Genomic DNA, 19132 nt, shown 5'->3' with positions numbered 1-19132 from the left:
CCCCGCCCCCCCCCAGATTACACGCCCCGCCCCCCCCCACCCCCACCACCCCGTGTTCGGGACACTTCCCAGCTTAGGCACCACTGGATTGCTTAATACCCGGAATGCCATTTCTGAATATTCTGGCTGGGGTTTTTCTTTCACAAGTGCTGGTCCTTTGTGAGGTTTATGAACGGCATCACCTTTTGTGTTCAGGTAGAAACCGTTTTGCTCAAAGAGAAGCTGTCTGTTCACTTCAGGAACATTCCCATCTTATGTGAGCATTAGGTTTCTGGAGGAGCAGGGGAAGAGAAGCCAACCTAGGGTACGGTGAATAGGAGAAATACGGCCAAAACCTCTTTGAAAAACAAAGGAGCTTTTTGAAATTCACTCACGTTGCTTTTAAGATTTGTGCCCGTTGGTGCATACTGAGGTGGTCATCATCTCCTAAGACGCATCTTGCTTCCTTCCTCATACCCGACTGCTTTGTTTGTTTTTATTGTCAGTGTAGCAGCAGGCAGTGTGTATGCTCTGTTATTGATCGGTTGTCACTGAATTGTTTCAGAAGTGATGATGATTTATTTTAACGAGTGATATCCAATAACACAGAACATGGACCCAGGGTTGCAGAGGGCTAGGGAGATAATGAAAAAAGGGAGGACAGTGTAGGAAATAGTTTTTTTCCTGCTGTATTGGGATGGCTTTGAATAACCTGAGCCTCTAAAGCCATTTGTTAGTTTTCGATTGTGTAATATTTATTGCTTCCTGAACTTAAATAAAATCCCACTGCAGGCAAATATAGTTGAAATGAAAAGATACTTTGATGCCAGACATCTGTACGAAGTTTCCCAAGTGATCTTCCTGCTGTCATCAGCCAGTTAATCCTGACGGGTGACGTTTGGGGAACATCTGACTCCATTCTGTTTCTAGTCTCTCTCTGTAACTGAGGGCAGACGGGTGTTGGTGTGTGGTCCCCCCACGCTTCTCTCTGGGATAGTCCTTCATTATAGAAGCACAGTGGTAGAAGTCCTGCTTTAAATGCAGGGGTGTTATTCATTTGGGTTGACTCTCCAATTTCTAATTGTATAGAACCCTCTCCTTCAACCACTGCGGCATCCCTTTATTTGATTTACTCAGAAGAAAGTTCTTAGTTTCTACTGAAAGTGTGTATTTGCAAAGTTGCAAATTCCCAATCACTATTTATTCTAATATAATTCCAAGCTACCCACCAGTGATATTTGATAAATAGCTCTATTAGGTTTGATCCACTGGTCTGTTTTTTTTTTTTTTCTTTTACTTCTTCAAATAAAGAGTAGAAATCTATGTATATCAACTTAAATCACGAAATATGCTTGGTTTGAGCTGTAAGCAGTCATCAAGTTCCTGCAGTATATAAAAGCATCGAAGCAGGTTGTTTCTTAAATAATTAATGATGAGAATAAGGATACAATATAAATTCTGTATAATGTGAATTTCCCCGGGCCTCTCTCTCCTGTGACGGCAGAAGAGTTCGCATCAGCAACCACAGGACAGGTTTCCCTGGCTCTTACCCGCCCTCCTGCCCCTTGTCTAAGACCATGGCCCCCTGTGAAGCATCAGCTGTCAGTTCTGTGGGAGCCCAAGGGTGGGGTCTCCCACGGGCTCCCGCACAAGTCTGTGCCCTAGTGCAGTTGCCACGAGCCCTTGATCGGTGCTGCCTCCCTTGGCGCCTGCCATGTCCCCGCTCCTGAGAGGGCTCAGGGGCTATGGAGGGCACGAGGGCTGGACCAGCAGCCCTCCCTGTGTGTCCTTGGGGCCAGAAGAAGGCTTCTCTCCTTTGCATCACTCTTGGTCCACAGAGCGTCTCCTCTCACCGATATCCTCAAGAAAACAGCTCTTTCATTTTCTGCCTATAGGATCTGTTTCCTCTCCAGTAGGACTCAGGCACACATCCCCAAGACTGGGCTAAGGATGAGGATAGACGGGCCCGTTTCCCACACTGCCTCTCCTGTTTCCTGTTTGTTCTTAGACCCTCTGAGTTCCATGCACCTGCACTTGCAGGTAAATACTGCTGCGTCAGACACGCGGGGTGTGTCTGGATCTTAGCGATGGGGGTTTAGGCTCAGCTGTCTGTGTGTGTTGTGTGCCTATGAGTGTGGGGAGGGGAGACTGCGTCTCCCTTACTTGGCAGTCTAGCTAAGGTTTGCGTTGAGTGAGGCATAATTTGATTTACTAATTAAAGGTAGCAGCACTAGAGGTAAAGAACCCACCTGCCAGTGTAGGGAACATAAGAGACCTGGGTTGGATCTCTGGGTTGGAAAGATCCCCTGGAGGAGGGCAGGGTAACCCTCTCCAGTATTCTTGCCTGGGGAATCCCATGGACAGGCCTGGCTACAGTCCATAGGGTCACAAAGAGTCAGACATGGCTGAAGTGACTTAGCACAATTTAAGGATTTATGTATATGTCTTTATTTGTATTTCTGTTACTTATTTGATTGCCTGTGGCATGTGGGATTTCATTTCCTGACCAAAGGACGAATCCAGGGCCCCTGCGGTGGGAACCACTGGGGCACCAAGGAAGTCCTTGATATTCTTTGATAACTGAAGGTTCGGCGGCAAGCTTGTCGTCTCATACCATGAGTGTTTTAAAGACCAAAGTGTCTTCACAGCACGTGCTGCGAAGAGAATGAAATCTCTTTTCCTCCTTGACTCAGGCATTTGCAGCAGGTCAGTCATTAATGCAGACGTAGGTTTTCCTCTTGTGGATCCGCGGGAGCTGTGGGAGACAGCTCAATGTTTACTGGCCTCGGGACGTACCCTGGAAGTTGTACTTTTATCTTTTCCTCTGAATCCTTAATCACCCTTGTTTTCCTCTGTACTGCCTCTCTCTCGAAAGCTAAATACAGAAACAAAACCATGCAGGTTTATTGAAGATTGCGGTTGTCCGCCTCAGGGCTCGGGGTCTCTGGAATTGGCTCCCGCACAAACGTGGGGCACTCGGCTCTGGCCGTGAGGCTTCCGTCCGGTTTGTTCCATCTTTGTTTCAACAAACAGCGTGATCTTTCTCCCTGTTAGGAAAGGAAGCCACTGAAACACGCTTGATTCCAGCCTCGCAGCCTGCCAGTGTGCGCCGAGTGTGTCAGAAACGACTGCCCACATTTCCTTGTCTCCAGCCGTGTGATGATCCTGGGATGCTTTGTTGCCCACTCCCCAAAAGTGTTGGAAACGGGGCCCAGAGCTCCGTGCTGAGCCCTGGGCCACTGTGATGTTGTGGTTCATAAGAAGAAATACATGTTTGGTCTTTGTCCTTTTTCTTCTGAGCCCCTCATATCCGGGGAGAGGAGAAGGTTGAATTAAGTGCAAATGGTCAGTGATTCAATTAGCCATGACTGTAGTGAAACCTCCATGAAGCCCCACAACCGCTGGGTTTGGAGAGCCTCCCGTTGGTGGAGGTGCTGGGAGAGGGGCCGGGAGATGACACGGAACCTCCATAGCCTCCCCCACTGCTGCCCCCCTGCATCTCTCCATCCGACTGTTCCTGAGTTACATCCTTTCCTAACAAACCAGTGACCTAGTAAGTAATGTGTCTCTGAGTTCTTTATTTACAAAACAGAAACAGACTCACAGATTTAGAGAAGAAACTTAGGTGGAGAGGGGAATAGTTAGGGAGTTTGGGATGGACAGGTACACACTGCTGTATTTTAAGTGGGTCCATCCTAAAGGAGATCAGTCCTGGGGGTTCATTGGAAGGACTGATGTTGAGGCTGAAACTCCAATACTTTGGCCACCTCATGCGAAGAGCTGACTCATTTGAAAAGACCCTGATGCTGGGAGGGATTGGGGGCAGGAGGAGAAGGGGACGACAGAGGATGAGATGGCTGGATGGCATCACCGACTCAATGGACATAAGTTTGGGTGGACTCCGGGAGTTGGTGATGGACAGGGAGGCCTGGCGTGCTGCAGTTCATGGGGTCGCAAAGAGTTGGACACGACTGAGCGACTGAACTGAACTGAACTGAACCAGCCAGGACCTACTGTATAACGCAGGGCACTCTGCTCAGTGTTATGTAGCAGCCTGGATGGAACGGGAATTGCGGGAGAATGAACACGTGCATATATCTGGCTGAGTCCCTTTGCTGTCCACTGGAAACTGTCGCTCCAATATAAAATTAATAAGTTATATTACAAAAAAGCCTCCAAATTCTGTGCACTGCTCTAGCAAATTGATCAAACCAAGAGGTGGTTGTTGGGGCCGCAGGAGCACAGGTGACAGCCTGGACTTGTGACTGACATTTGACGTGTGTGTATGTGTTGGGAAGTCTTGTAGGACCAAACCCTCAGCCCGTGGGCTCCACTGCCACCTCCGAGCAGACAGTGCCAGACTTGAGTTGAACCAAAGGACACCTTCAGCCTGGAGCACTGCTTGCTTGGTGGTGTGGGGACACCCCCCACCCTTACATACAGCCCCTTTGGAACTGCTGCCAGAACACTGTGGCACCAGTTATTCTCATGGCCCTACGGGAGAACAGGAGAGGAGGCTGGCACTCTGATAGGTCTTTGCCTTTTCATGCAGCTGCTGTCATCTGGCGCCCACTCTGAGCACTGCCCATGGGATCATGAGGCAGAACTCTTAAAGGAGGTGCTGCTTCTGGTAGCACATCATGTTGAGAAGGCAGACACCAAAACAGTTGTGATTCTGATGGCAGTTCCTTAGCAGAGGGCCGTGAGCGTAGTGGAGGGAGAGGGTGTCTCCATCTTGGAATGGGAAGCCCAGATGCCTTCCTGGAGAAAGTGACACTGAAGTTGGAGTTTGCAGGATGACAAGGCAGGTGACTGGCAGGGGTGGGGGAAGCATGCTTCAGAGAGAGGTGACAGCCGAGGCAAAGACCCGGGGCGCAGAGGGGCAGCACAGCCATTAAGAGAGGGGAAGTTTGGGGACGTTACACCGTGAAGGCCCTTAGATCTGCTGTCAGAAAAAAGCAGCCCTTGACAAGCTTGAAGCTCAGGAGTGAGCCCAGGGGGCTGGAGTGAAGGTGCAGAAAGGATGAGCCCCCCTGATCACGGGAATGGACCTGCAGACACTGAACGCAGCCCTTTTTGTCTTCCAGGTATCTGATCCCTTGCAATCACATGATGCTGAGTCAGAGGTGGGCTGTGAAGGAGAGAGACTGTTACTCTGTGTCTGCGGCCAAGCTGCTCGCCCTGACCCCCGTCTGTTGCTCCAGCGGGATCACCCTGACACTTGGAAACCAGGAGAGGGATTATATTCTCTGGTCAAAGTGCACGCATGATAGCCCAGGTAGGGGTGTTGCCTGCCTGCATCCCTGACCCTTTAAGCGATAGAAACTGACAAGAGGCCAGGGGAGGAATTCAGGCAGGGCTTTCCCGGGCCTCTTGCTGCAGCCCAAGAACAAGAAACAGATGCCCTTGCTTGCTCCCAAGCCGGGGGCCAAGCTGGTTCCTTAAACGGGGTGAGGGTGGGGGTGGACCGATAGATGGGGTCAGAGGGGTGGCTTAGGTGGGCTGCCGACCCCCTTGGTGGTGCTGTTCGCTGGGATCAGGCTCGGTGCCCTGCTTTTGCTTCTGGTGCTGGGGGAGTGGCAGTTCAGTTCTGGCCTTTTTGTGTGCTGTTTTCCATAATTTGCCCCATCTGTGCATGCATGCAGTTATTTTTAGTTCCTTATAGCTTCCTTGTATTCTGTCAGTGGAGGGGAGGAGGAGATGCATGTCCAGGTGTAAGCACTGAAGCACAGGGTCCCGGGTCCCAGCCTGCCAGGCAGCCCTCTCTAGTAATCATCCTATAAACAGAAGGATACCAGATTCCATCTCTCCTGGCAGGCAGGAAACGCTGCAGTGAGCCCTGTTTCTTTTATGACTGACTAGCCAGGGGTCCTTTTCTGCTTCTTACAGTTGTAATAAGTATTCACTGATGTGCCCAGCTCTCAGCCAGTCTGTGTCCCCAGACCTCAGTTTTCACTAGGCTTTCTAGTAGCATCCTCAGGGTACAAGTATGAGGTGTGTTGTATTTGCACGTCTTTTTAAAACAACATGGGGCTGGGGGTTGGAGTCGGCCATAGCTAAGGTAGAGTTAGCCCTTATTTTAGATAATGCAGAGGCTTGGACGAAATAAGGAGAGAGGCTGACGTGAGTTGACCTTGACTTGGGGAGGTAGGGAGCAGGGCTTGTGGCTTGACTTGTGGCCCTGCCACTGGCTCTTGGGTGATCTTTGTCTCTGAGCCTCAATTTCTTCATCTGTAAATGGAGATGAAGTCTTCACATAGGCTTGTGAGGATTAAATTTGACAGCACTGATAAAGCGCCTGCTGGCTGGTAGATGTTTTACGAAACAGTAGAATTTGTGTTTGCCCTTGTCCGAGTCCATTTTTTCCCTAAAGGAAATGTAACCTTCAGTGCACATGTTTGCATAGCTATTTCAGTTACATGGTTGAGAGCTTTTAACATCAAAAGTAGTCAGTGTATCATTCTGAGGTTAAAGGGGCTATTTTGGTAGTGAATATGAAACTTTATCGCAAGACACTACTTGGAACATAAAACTCCCAGTAATTCTCAGGATGGCAGAATGAATTAACAGCCTTCTCAAAAAACCCAGGGTTTTCTAGAGAAAATCTGTTTTCCAAGTTCACGGCTTATATAGGCTTTCTACTTTAGAGTCAAAGCAGAATCTTTTAAATTATTACCTGCTTTATGGCAGGTGCCATATTGGAAATACTGCTTCCCTTAATCCTCCCAACAGCGTGAGAGGGCGCCATCATTGGCTCACATTTCTCTAAAGGCTGACACCCAGTAACGGACTTCCGCTGGTGATGGCCAGATTGGTTTTGTATCTTCTATGAGGGTAGAGTTTCTGGTTTTATCTTTTCTGCCTAAAACTGTAACCGTTGTTCGTTCTTTGAGAATCATGGTCAGAAATCTTTAGACCCACAGTGGCTGGGGGGACAGGGTCTCGGCGGGCCCCGCAGGGCTGCAGCCGTTCTGACTGGTGTGTCTCCTGGGGCAGGGCCCACAGAGCAGCCGCTCCCCGAGGCCTTCCCGCCGTCGGCCTGCATCGTGGAGTATGGCAAAGCCCTGGACATCAGCTACCTGCAGTACCTCTGGGAGGCCCACTCCAACATCCTCTGCTGTATGCAGGACTGCCGCGTGTGGTCCGCCCTGTACGACGGAGACTCCCCCGACCCCGAGGCATTCTGCCTGGGCCCGCCGGAGGAGAGGGCCCCTGGCGCCGCCTCCCCTGTGCTCCGGCTTCCACAGCAGGTCCCCGGGACGACCGGGCCCCCACTGGCTCCCGGGAAGGAGAAGAGCCACACGGAGCTGGAGTGGGACGACAGCTACGACACCGGGATCTCCTCGGGGACCGGCGGGGGCTCCCCCGGGCCGTATGAGGATGCTGAGAACGCCGGTCCCCCGGCCCCCGTGGACCCTCCCAAACACATCCAGGAGATGAAGAAGAATGCCATCCTGCTCTTCAAAGGGGCCTACATCGAGGAGTCTGACTTCCAGGACGATGTGATGGTGTACAGGCTGTGTGCTGAGAAGGATGCTGAAGACGCGTGTGGTTCGCAGGAGGACTCCGTGAGGCCCCCAGCCCAGATCCAGGTCCAGGGTGCTGCCCTGAACAATGGCCCCCTGCCTGGCCCTGAGCCAGAGATGGATTCGGAGGAGGAACGTAGCCGGGACGATTCGGCCGTGCTTCACAGAGCATCCTGGGACCCAGCACCAGCCAGCGAGCCTGAGGCCTCCCCAGAGCCAGCCCCCGAGTCAGCAGCCCCCAGCCCTGAGGCGGAGCCCAGTGCCCAGCTGACAGCGGCAGTCCCCGAGGGTGAAGACTTCATGGCCCAGTACGACCAGATCATTAAAGAGCTGGGTTCCAGCACCGAGGGCCTGATGGAGCGGGATCTCTCCTCACCAGATGCCTTGCTGGTCACAAAGGAGCCAGAGGGGGAGAGAGACGAGAGCCAAGGGGGAGAGGAAGAAGAGGGGAAGAAGGACCCAGAGGAGGAGGATGACTTTGACTCTTTCATAGCGGAGGCTCCCCACCCAGAGACCCCGCCATCCCCATTCGGAGCGCGAGATGACACCGCCTTTGCCAGTCACCGTCCTGCAAGGACACAGAGCACCCCGTTCACAGGTGACACCCTCAGATTGCTTTGTGGTTTCTGCTTTTGAAAGTACTTGTACGTATTGCATCAGAGGAGTGAGGTAGGTGCAGGTAAGGAGCATTATCAGTTTACCTACCAGAGGGGTGGAAGTATTTTTGTAAGGAGCGGGGAGGGGTGGTTTCATATTTATCTTATTTTATCATCTTGCAATGATTGTCTTTTTCCCCGCCCACCCCCCAAGCAAATTAGAGGTTATATTTTGCCATTGAGTAACTTCTCTTGAGAAGCCAGTTCAGTTCAGTAGCTCAGTCGTGTTCGACTCTTTGTGACTCCATGAATTGCAGCACGCCAGGCCTCCCTGTCCATCACCAATTCCAGGAGTTCACTCAAACTCACGTCCATTGTGTCAGTGATGCCATCCAGCCATCTCATCCTCTGTCATCCCCTTCTCCTCCTGCCTCCAATCCCTCCCAGCATCAGAGTCTTTTCCAATGAGTCAACTCTTCGCATGAGGTGGCCAAAGTACTGGAGTTTCAGCTTTAGCATCATTCCTTCCAAAGAGCACCCAAGACTGATCTCCTTTAGGATGGACTGGTTGGATCTCCTTGCAGTCCAAGGGACTCTCAAGAGTCCTCCACACCACAGCTCAAAAGCATCAGTTCTTCCCCCAGAAGACTCACTAAACCACACAAGAAGTCTAGTCTCATTATTTAACAGCCTCCTTTCTTCTTTGGTGTTCAGTCGCTGTTGTGCCTGACTCTTTGCTACCCCATGGACTGCAGCACGCCAGGCTTCCCTGTCCTTCACCATCTCCTGGAGCTTGCTCAAACTCATGTCCATTGAGTCAGTGATGCCATCCTACCATATCCTCCTCTGTTATCCCCTTCTCCTCCTCTAGTCGTAACTTACTTTTCTCCTTAGCATTTGTTTTTATATGTTTTATATGTTAATTGTTTTAAAAAACAATTCCAATTTCCTTCATGAGGGCACAGTTGTTGGCTTGGTCTGCACTATGTCTAGTCCTGAGCAGTGGACAGAGCATACAGAAGGTGCTCAAAACACCCCTTGAGTCAGTGTGGCTGTATACAGACAGCACAGGCCACTGGAAACTAGTCATGTTAGTCATGCCTGGAAACTCATTTCAATTAATCACAAAATCTTCATCCAAACATGAGTAGAGTAGATCCACGTAAACGCATCACTCTAATAAAAGAATGGGTGTGTTCCAGTGATACACCCCTAACAGTGGGTAGAAATCATGGAAGAGGCAAAGGGCTAGGCTAGAGTATCAGGTAAGTGGCTTGGGGCGAGGAATTATGGCAGAATTATTAAATTATAAGCCAAGTAATATTATTACCAAAGTCAGATTTGGCTGCTCACTGGTTGAAAGCTAATACTTGAGAGACGTGTTGGTAGGAAAAGAAAGACTACTTTATTCATGAGGCTGACAACTGGGGAGAAGGTGGACTCATGTCCAAAAGCCAACTCCCCACTGCTGATCGGGGGGCAGGAGCTTTTAAAGGGGAGCTTCGGGTGTGCACAGGTGGAGGGGGGGCTGCGTGCAGAACAGGCACTGTCAGCTCTGACAGTCGTCTTGAACTTAGTCTGGCAGCAGTCTGACCAGCATTGTCCTGGTTGTTTTCAGTACAGTTAATCTTCAGTTCCAGGGGTGGCTTGTTCCTGTTACTTTGAGGCCAGTTCTCAGAACTGTGATAGCTTAGGTCATGGCCAGAGTCTGGTCATCATGTGGTTAACTTCTCCTATCTGGTGGGGGTTTGAAAAACAGCTGCAAAACATCTGCAAAACAGCTCACAGGACATCGCTTAGAATATTGTCTGTAGCCTTTGAAGAGGAACTAAAGGTCCTTGATTTTGTTTAACAGATAAAGTATTTTTATTTTGTCTTGCTTGACTATTTTCCTTTGCTCTTGCAGCTTTCTGACTAATTTTTCCTTTGGCTAGAGTTTCTCTGCAGACAAGAGGCAGGCAGGAGACATGGGGGAGGTCTGTCCTGGGAAGGCCCTACAGGGTCCTGCTCCTACAGCCTGAATCTGGAAATCATGGCATAGAGGGAACCAGCACAGCAGGAGGTTCCTCAGGCCTGGGGGCAGCTGAGGTGGGACCCCTGAAAGGTGTTCAGTTAGAGGAGAGGGGCCTGAAGGAGCCAGCATCCCAGAGGGACAGACCGGCCTTGGAGTCGGGCCTCTGGGGCCCCCTGACCCTGGCACTTTAGCCAGGTGGCCTTGGTGTCCTAACCCTGGGACAACTGGACGTGACCCTGGGGGTGGAGGGTGGGCTGTGTCATTACTGTAGCCACAGGCAGCCCCCAGCAGCCTCGAGGCTTGTCCTTCCCCGGCCAGGAGGGGACAGCTTGGTGGGGAAGGACCACGCTCCCTTCCCGCCTGCTTGGATCACCCATTACATGAAGTCATAGCATCTTCGGGTCCACCCAGGTTGGCTGACATGATCTCAGCGCGCTCTTCCACCACCTCCAACATTTCTTCATCTATTTACTGATGGCTGAAAATTTATTGAAACAGGGAGAGGGCTTTTAATTCCACAATTAAAAGGTTTGAAGTTCTAGTTGAGATAAGATTTCAGTGTAAATGGGTTTTAATTAAAATTCAATCAGTCAATCATAAGTAAAAAGGATTAGATAATCTGGCTTTTCCCAGTTGATGATGGGAGGGTGGGGAGCATGGGGGCTCTGACCCGCTGAGGGTGAGGCGGAGTTTGGTGGGAGGAAGGACAGAGCTAACACCAGCTCTGCCCTCCGGGTACCCCATCTGCTCTCGTTCAGCAGCACTTCCAGTTTGCCTGCTGTGTTCTCCAGGACAGCAGGGCTACCCACTGCTAGTAAAGACTGCTCTTTAGAATACTAGCCTTCTGACAAAGGAGCTTCATCCCTGGGCACTAAGTAAATTGACAAAACAAAGTATTGTTGTTCCGCCACTCAGTCGTGTCCAACTCTTTGCAGCCCCATGGATTGTAACACACCAGGCTTCCCTGTCCTTCACCATCTCCTGGAGCTTGCTCAAACTCATGTCCATTAAGTCAGTGATGCCAGCCAACCATCTCGTCCTCTGTCATCCCCTTCTCCTCCTGCTTTCAATCTTTCCCAGCATTAGGGTCTTTTCCAGTGAGTGGGCTGTTTGAGTCAGGTGGCCAAAGTATTGGAGTTTCAGCTTCAACATCAGTCCTTCCAGTGAATACTGAGGACTGATTTCCATTAGGATTGACTGGTTTGATCTCCTTGTAGTCCAAGGGACTCTCAAGAGTCTCTTCCAGCACCATAGTTAGAAAGCATCAATTCTTCAGCGCTCAGCCTTCTTTATGGTCCAACTTTTACATCCATACGTGACTACTGGAAAAACCATAGCTTTGACTAGAGGAACCTTTGTTGGTAAAGTAGTGTCTCTGCTTTTTAACATACTATCTAGGGTGTCATAGCTTTTCTTCCAAGGAGCAAGCATCTTTTGATTTCATGGCTGTAGTCACTGACTGCAGTGATTTTGGAGCCCAAGAAAATAAAGTCTGTCATTGTTGCCATTGTTTCTCCATCTCTCTGCCATGAAGTGATGGGACTGGATGCCATGATCTTAGTTTTTTAAATGTTGAGTTTTAAGCCAGCTTTTTCACTCTCCTCTTTCACTTTCATCAAGAGGCTGTTTAATTCCTTTCTGCTTTCTGCCATAAGGGTGGTGTCATCTGCGTATCTGATTATTGATATTTCTCCCAATAATCTTGATTCCAACTTGTGCTTCATCTAGCCTGACATTTCACATGTTGTACTCTGCATAGAAGTTAAATAAGCAGGGTGACACTATACAGCCTTGACGTACTCCTTTCTCAATTTGGAACCAGTCCATTGTTCCATGTCCGGTTCTAACTGTTGCTTCTTGAGCTGCATACAGGTTTCTCAGGAGGCAGGTGAGGTGGTCTGGTAGTCCCATCTCTTGAAGAATTTCCCACAGTTTGTTGTGATCCACACAGTTAGCTTAGGACCAAAAACACACACACACACACGAATACATCACATATTAAATAACATCAATATTTTGAATATGGTATCCTGAAGATCAATAAACCATAATCTGAGATTTGGATACATATAGGTAGTACTTTTGCCTGGGGAATCCCTGGGTGGAGGAGCTTGGAAGGCTGCAGTCCATGGGGTTTGCTGAGGGTCGGACACGACTGAGTGACTTCACTTTCACTTTTCACTTTCATGCATTGGAGAAGGAAATGGCAGCCCACTCCAGTGTTCTTGCCTGGAGAATCCCAGGGACGGGGGAGCCTGGTGGGCTGCTGTCTATGGGGTCGCACAGAGTCGGACACGACTGAAGTGACTTAGCAGGTAATTTTAACTAAAACCTCGCCTGTTTCCTCCTTTGAACCTTGTTCAGCTGCTTTTCTCTCTCCATGTATGTGAACTTTGTCATGTCCAAACTTCTGAGTTTGTTCTGCAGCATTTGGTTTAACTCCCCTCTTTCCATGGAGGGCTTGCTTCCCTGGTGGCTCAGTGGTAAAGAATCTGCCTGCAGTACGGAGCTGCAGGTGATATGGGTTCAACCCCTGGGTTGGGAAGATCTGGAGGAGGAAATGGCAACTCATGCCAGTATTCTTGCCTGGAGAATCCCATGGGCAGAGGAGACTGGAGAGCTACAGTCCATGGGGTCATAAAAAGGCGGACATGAGTGAAGTGACTTACCATGCACTCTCCATGGAATCCTAATTTCTGTAGAAATGAATTTACTACTCAGCTAAATCAAAGCATTCCATTTCATTTATCTCATTTATTTTATTTATTCATGCATTCAGCAATCTTTGATCAATCCCCTGATACTCTGTGCTAAGGACACAGAAATGAAGGGATTCGTAGACTTTCAGAGGAGACATCAACAAAGAAGTGTACGCTGTTCGTGAGAAATGGGTTATTAGTCATAGTATCCGAATCCTATGGGGGTCCAGTGCGGGGAGTGGGAAAGGCTTCACAGAGGGGGGCCATAGAGAAGAGAAGCTTCTGGGTACAAGCAGCTGAGAACGACAGTCAGGCAGGGGAAACAGCAGGTGAAGAGAAGGAGCCTGCCACCACATGGGGGGTGACAAGGCCTGGATCTCAGGAGCAGAGAGGAAGCCCCAAGCCTGGGGTACGCTGACTCAGCCCTCAGGCCATGCTGAGGAGTGGAGGCTTGTGCTCCAGGCCCTGAAGACTCCCTGTCAGAGTGGGTGAGTGTGGTGACCGGATTCCTGTTTGGAAAGGCCAGTCCTGAAGACTGTGGAGAGAGCACTGGAGTGAGGAGAGGCTGGTGCCAGGAAGATCCAACTAAGAGACTTGTCATTGTATCTGGATTCAGAATGCAGGAGTGATAGTGTCTCCAGCAGCGTCTTCACAGCTGTGGTCACACGATGGGTGGAGAGGCGTACACAGAGATGCTCTTTGCAGCGTTACTTACAATAGAAGTCGCCCAAGCGTCCACCAGGAGGGGACTGTTTTGCTCCTGTCACACCCATGGCAACCGGATGTCTTGTGAGTGGACAGGATGGCTCTGCGCGTGGTGATACGGCCTAAACAGTGCAGCGCAAAAGCGAGAGGCTGAACAGTGTGTAGACAGTGTTGTCATCTTATCATTTATTTTAAAAAAGCGCCAGGAGGTAGACACACACAGACAAACGCACACACATGCTCCCACCTGGGAAGCAGGAGAGTGTGTTGGTTACGAGTATCAACACTGGCAACAGATGGCCTGAATGACAGTTGAGACCCCATTTACTCACTGTGCACGTGACCTTCTGCATCGTCTTTGGAGGTGGTGGTTTAGCTGCTAAGTTGTGTCCAAGTCTTGCGACCGCAGGGACTCCAGCCTGGGGATAAATATTGGGTTGGCCAAAAAGTTCGATTGGGTCACAGCTTGTGGAAAAACCCAGGTGAACTTTTTTGACCAACTCAACAATACACACACTTTGTAGGGTTGTTGTGAATATTTAAGTAAGTCAATACATGAAGAGTGCTTACAACACTGCCTGGGACATAATAAGTGACTGATGTTTTTAATGATAACTCAATTATTATAGTTTATTATATACATGAAACATTGCTGGAAGAATGCACTTGGATCTGTTAACAGGAGTTGCCTCTGGCAGGAGGCCTATTCTTTATTTTATCCCCCTGTACTCTAGGAAGAAGAAAAATTTTAAATCATTTTAATCTTTATTAAAATAGAAAAACTGTTGCTGAGCACCAGACAAGTGAGGAGACCGACCTCAGGCAGTGCTGGCAGGGGAGGTGGAGGTGACGGTCTGTGTTGGGAGGTGGTTCCCAGGGGGCGTGGGCGGAGCTGAGGCTCAGAATGAGGGTGGCGGCTCTTGGAGGTAGGAAGCACCGGTCAGGGTGGGGGTCGCTGAAGCAGGGGAAGAGGGCCTGAGGGGAGAGAAGGGAATGGCGTATCATCCGTTGTTCTGAAAATTCAGTATTTTATGGGTGTGAAGTTAATCTGTCTCCTAGAAGGGGAAACATACACCCTCATTCCCACGGTGGCTCATTCCCACATTCCCGGGGGCCTTCTGAGCTGTAACCGAGTTTTCTCATTTTCAGCTGCTTGCCCATTTCCCCTTCCTCCTGCATTTCACTCAGGGTTTTTTTAAAGTGCTAGAATCAAACAGGACCTTGAAAGGATTTAGTATATGCTTCTTATTGCATGTGCCTAAGAAGCTGTAGTTAATGGGGTTAGTGGATTATAATGACAGTCTGCTGACCTTGGCCTGATGCTCTGTTGTCCAAGTGAGACGGTGATGACGCGGACTCTCCCAGGCGTGGTGGCAGGCTGGGGTCCTCCCTGACAGCTGTGCTGGACCCTGCGGCTTTTCTGTGTGTAGGATGGCCGGGAGGTTGAGGGCTCTCGTTAAGGAGATGGTTTTTAACTGCTTTATTTTTGGCCGCACTGGGTCCTCATTGCCGCGCAGGCTCGCTCTCGTTGCAGAGAGCAGGGGCTCCTCTTCGCTGTGGTGCGGCGGACTCTCTCACTTCGCAGCCTGGGCTCCAGGCATGCGGGCTGCAGCAGCTGCAGCCTGTATTGTGGCTCCGCAGCTCTAGAGCACAGGCTGCTGCCCTACAGCGAGTAGGGTCTTCCCGGACCAAGGCTCAAACACGTGAGCCCTGGGCTTGCCCTCTCCCACTACCAAGGCTTCTGAGTGGAGCGCCTTGTGGTGGAGGATGTCTTGTTAAACTCGTATTAATGTTGGTGAAACCTTTATAAGGCACGTTTATTCGTGGCGTGTCGATTCCTATTGACTGCACCACCAAGGGAGTCCAAGGAGATATGTTTTATAGGAGATTCTTCCCACCCAAGTGTCACCCGAGTCACCTGTCTCTGTTCCTCTGGAAGGAAACAGATGCTGAGTCCCAGGGACTGCAGGGGAGCGGGGTCGGGGTGGGTGTGAGCCCAGGTCGGGGTTGGGGAGTGAGGACAGCAGCCTTCCCCTGGCAGATGTTGCCTGGAGGACTAGAATTAAGTAGAGCTGCTGGTGACATTTGGGGGTTCTTGGTGGAACCCCATCAAGATGCTGTCATAGTGGTGTTGAAATCCAGAGTTTCTGAGTGTGTTTGGCAATCTCTCCCAGCTTTGTTTTGCAAGCAGGGGCTCTCTATTCGAAGAATTCATTGACCTCCCTGTGTCATGAAAAGTGACTCAGGAGCTCTGCCCCCTCTCAGGGAAGGGGAAGTTGGGGCCAGTCTGACTCAGATGCAAGCTGTCTCTCCTGGGCTGTAAGGTGCCTTAGAGACAGCATCTGTGTTTGCAGTGGCAGAAACTACAATTGCCAGTACTCTCTTAATTGCCCGCGTGGGGAAGAGGCTTAGGTTTGCTTTTCATTTTTCATAGACAGCATCTGCCTTCTTACAAAGGTTTACCCTCTCCCACTACCAAGGCTTCTGAATGAAGCACCTTGTGATGGAGTATGTTTTTGTTCAGTTCAGTTCAGTTGCTCAGTCATGTCTGACTCTTTGCGACCCCATGAATCACAGCACGCTAGGCCTCCCTGTCCATCACCAACTCCCGGAGTTCACCCAAACCCACATCCATCGAGTCAGTGATGCCATCCAGCCATCTCATCCTCTGTCGTCCCCTTTTCCTCCTGCCCCCAATCCCTCCCAGCATTAAACCCATATTAATGTTGGTGAAATGTTCACAAGGTATGTTTATTCATCGGGGGTTATGTGTTTTTGTCAAAAACATGCCATGGTTTAGAGGCATCGTCAATAGCTCCACTGGGGGAAATAGAAAATTCTCATTGATTTTCCTTAATGGACCACTTTTATGGTGAAAATGGAAAACATCTTCAAGTAATTTTATTAATGCCAGATTTGTTTTCTGGATTTTCCTTGTCTTCAATCAACTCAGATGGAAAGCATCTTATTTTTCTAGTGACCCAGTTAGTTGAAGCTTCTTTTTGTCTTTTTTTTTTTAACTGCTTTTACAGTCTCAGGGAATTTTTTGTTTAAGGAAACTTGGACACACCAGACTCCAGTTCCCCAAACTGAGCCCTGAGTCCCTCCCCTCCGCAACTTTAAGGTGTGCCTCTAAAATTACAGCCAAGGCCTCCTTCACTTCTCATTTTCTCTTAAAAAAAAAAAAATTTTATTTATTTGGCTGCGCTGGGTCTTAATTATGGTAGGAGGGATCTAGTTCCCTGACCAGGGATAGAACCTGGGCCCTCTGCATTGGGAGTACAGTCTTGTCCATCAGTCCTTCCATATGGTGATATTGGCAAGCCTTTCTCTGGTGCTTGTGGGGGATGGACAGTGCCGCCCCCCCCCATGCTGCTGTTGGTAAGCATAGTTTGTAACAACAGGAAGACTTTGTTACTTAAACTTTTGGTGGCCGCTGATTGGGTGACACCCTATAGCATGAGAGCTTCTCTGATGGCTCAGAGGGTGAAGAACCTGCCTGGAATGCAGGAGACACAGGAGAGATGGGTTGGATTCCTGGGTGGGGCACATCCACTGCAGAAGGGGATGGCAACCCACTGCAGTGTTCTTGCCTGGAGAATTGCATGGGCAGAGGAGCCTGGTGGGCCACAGTCTGGGCATTGTTGGCTATAGCATGCACCATCAGGGAAGGAAGAGTGCCACGTCTTAAAGCATTGGCAGCCCCAAGAGATACAGAAATAGTATGAAAAGTACAGTTCGGTTTTAAAAATTAAATCACTGGTCATTTTTTCTAAGGTTCATGATAATTTTTCAAGTATTAAAACTGCTCACAGAGTCAAAATACTAGCTCCCAAAGCACGGGTTTCTGCTTTGTTCTCGGGGCGGTGGTTCTTGTCTCGTGCTTTGGCACCAGGCGACCTGGTCACCTCAGCCGCGCTTGTCTGAACTGGATTTGCCTCCAGCGGCCCCTTGGTGGTCCCCCTGACGCCTTGGTCTTCAGAAGAGACGGCCCCGCGCTCAGCCGGCCCTGAGCCTCATGTCCTTCCGCAGGCCCGTTCATCAGCGTCGTCTTGTCCAAGCTGGAAAACATGCTGGAGAACTCGCTGCACGTGAACTTGCTGCTCATCGGCATCATCACACAGCTGGCCAGCTACCCGCAGCCCCTCTTGCGCTCCTTCCTGCTCAACACCAACATGGTCTTCCAGCCCAGCGTGCGCTCCCTGTACCAGGTACCGCCCGGCCCGGCCCCAGGCCCCGCCCTGCCCCTGCCCCAGGCCCCGCCCTGCCCCTGCCCTGCGCACGCCTGCTGCCAGAGGCCGGCTGATGCACAGGCCCCGCCCCGCCCCGCCCCGCCCCGCGTGCCTGTGCACACTTGCTGCCGAGGCAGAGGGGCGGCTGAGGCAGGGCCCCGGCCCTCCCCCAGTCCTGCCCTCTCCCCTGTTCTCATTTGCTCTCCAGCCCAGTCCTTTCACGCTGGTTGTGTGGATCATCCTAGACAACTTGTTTGATTTGATGTTTTGAGAGCGCCATTCCCCCCAGAACACCCAGGCAGTTAAAACCCCGTGTTCCTGCAGTGGGGGGCTGTGCCTGACAGATGTCCCGATAACGCAGAGCGGAACTCCGTGCTGAAGTATTAGCGTCATTACTGCTGGTTTTGACAGGTCCTCGCGTCAGTGAAGAATAAGATTGAACAGTTTGCCTCCGTGGAGAGAGACTTCCCTGGCCTCCTCATACAAGCCCAGCAATACCTGCTCTTCCGCGTGGACCTCTCCGATCCGAGCCCCGAGACACCCACCAAAGGTCAGCGGGGTCCTCCCCTGTCCCTCCCTGTCAGCGGCTCCTGTTCCCCCAGCTTTCTGACTTGGGGTCCTGGGTGCTGCACCAGCTCCTGGATGTTAAAAGCACCTCAAAAAAAAAAAAAAAAATCTCAGGAAAGATTTCCGTTTTTACCCTGAGTGTCTTTAAACCAAAAGGAAGGTCTGCTCCACCCATACGCACCCTGGTCCCACTTTGGAGGGTCTAGCAAGGCATTTGTGTTCCTAACCTAGGGTCGTTGTGGGCAGGACTGATGTGGGAGCTGTTTCTAGAATAAATGACTTGGCACATGTGGGCCAGAAAGAAGCCTTATGTGCACATTGTCTGGTCGGTCCCAAGGAGGGCATCCATTTTATTATGTTTTCAGAGACTTTTGAGCCCCAAATGAATGTGCTTCAGGGCTCCAGAAGAGGAAAGCCATTCATCTGGAGCAAGAGAAGTAAAGTTTATGTGCACCTTAAACCTTCCAAGATGCCTTTCCATGGGCTCTGGAGGGCTGGCCGATCAGGTCGGTGGCACAGGAACCCGAGGACTCCTGCTGGCCACTGGGCCTGGGGAAAGGCTGCCCAGCCTTGATTAAGCTCTGGTCACACAGATTTGACAACAGCTGTCTCTCTTACTGAGCCAGCTTCTGTTCATCTCCCTTGAGATAAGTCCGGCTTCTCTGTGGCTGGCAGTCCAGGCTAAAGAACGTGATGAGAAACAAGATGCGGAGTGGGATGCAGCAAAGTAATCCAGAGCAGTGTCACACCACCAGGGAAGCTGGGAAGGCCCCGCCCTCTGACGGCGTGCCCTGGCCCCCGGGTAGCTGTCTCT

At 50.4% G+C, this 19132-nt stretch overlaps 1 protein-coding gene across 2 annotated transcripts in view; it reads left to right on the top strand.

Annotated features, from left to right (window-relative positions):
- Positions 1-19132, top strand: part of FHIP1A (FHF complex subunit HOOK interacting protein 1A) — a 297133-nt gene that overhangs the window by 272398 nt on the left and 5603 nt on the right. For both annotated transcript variants that reach the window (XM_040251457.1, XM_040251458.1), the window contains 4 exons: positions 5067-5257; positions 6976-8103; positions 17552-17730; positions 18163-18301. In XM_040251457.1, coding sequence (XP_040107391.1) covers positions 5067-5257; positions 6976-8103; positions 17552-17730; positions 18163-18301 — 1637 coding nt within the window. The remainder of the gene's footprint in view (positions 1-5066; positions 5258-6975; positions 8104-17551; positions 17731-18162; positions 18302-19132) is intronic.

Source organism: Oryx dammah, unplaced genomic scaffold (genome assembly GCF_014754425.2).
Source record: "Oryx dammah isolate SB20612 unplaced genomic scaffold, SCBI_Odam_1.1 HiC_scaffold_12, whole genome shotgun sequence".
Taxonomy (NCBI): Eukaryota; Metazoa; Chordata; class Mammalia; order Artiodactyla; family Bovidae; genus Oryx; species Oryx dammah.
The sequence above is the reverse complement of the archived record's forward strand: the minus strand, read 5'-3'. Positions and strand labels throughout refer to the sequence as shown.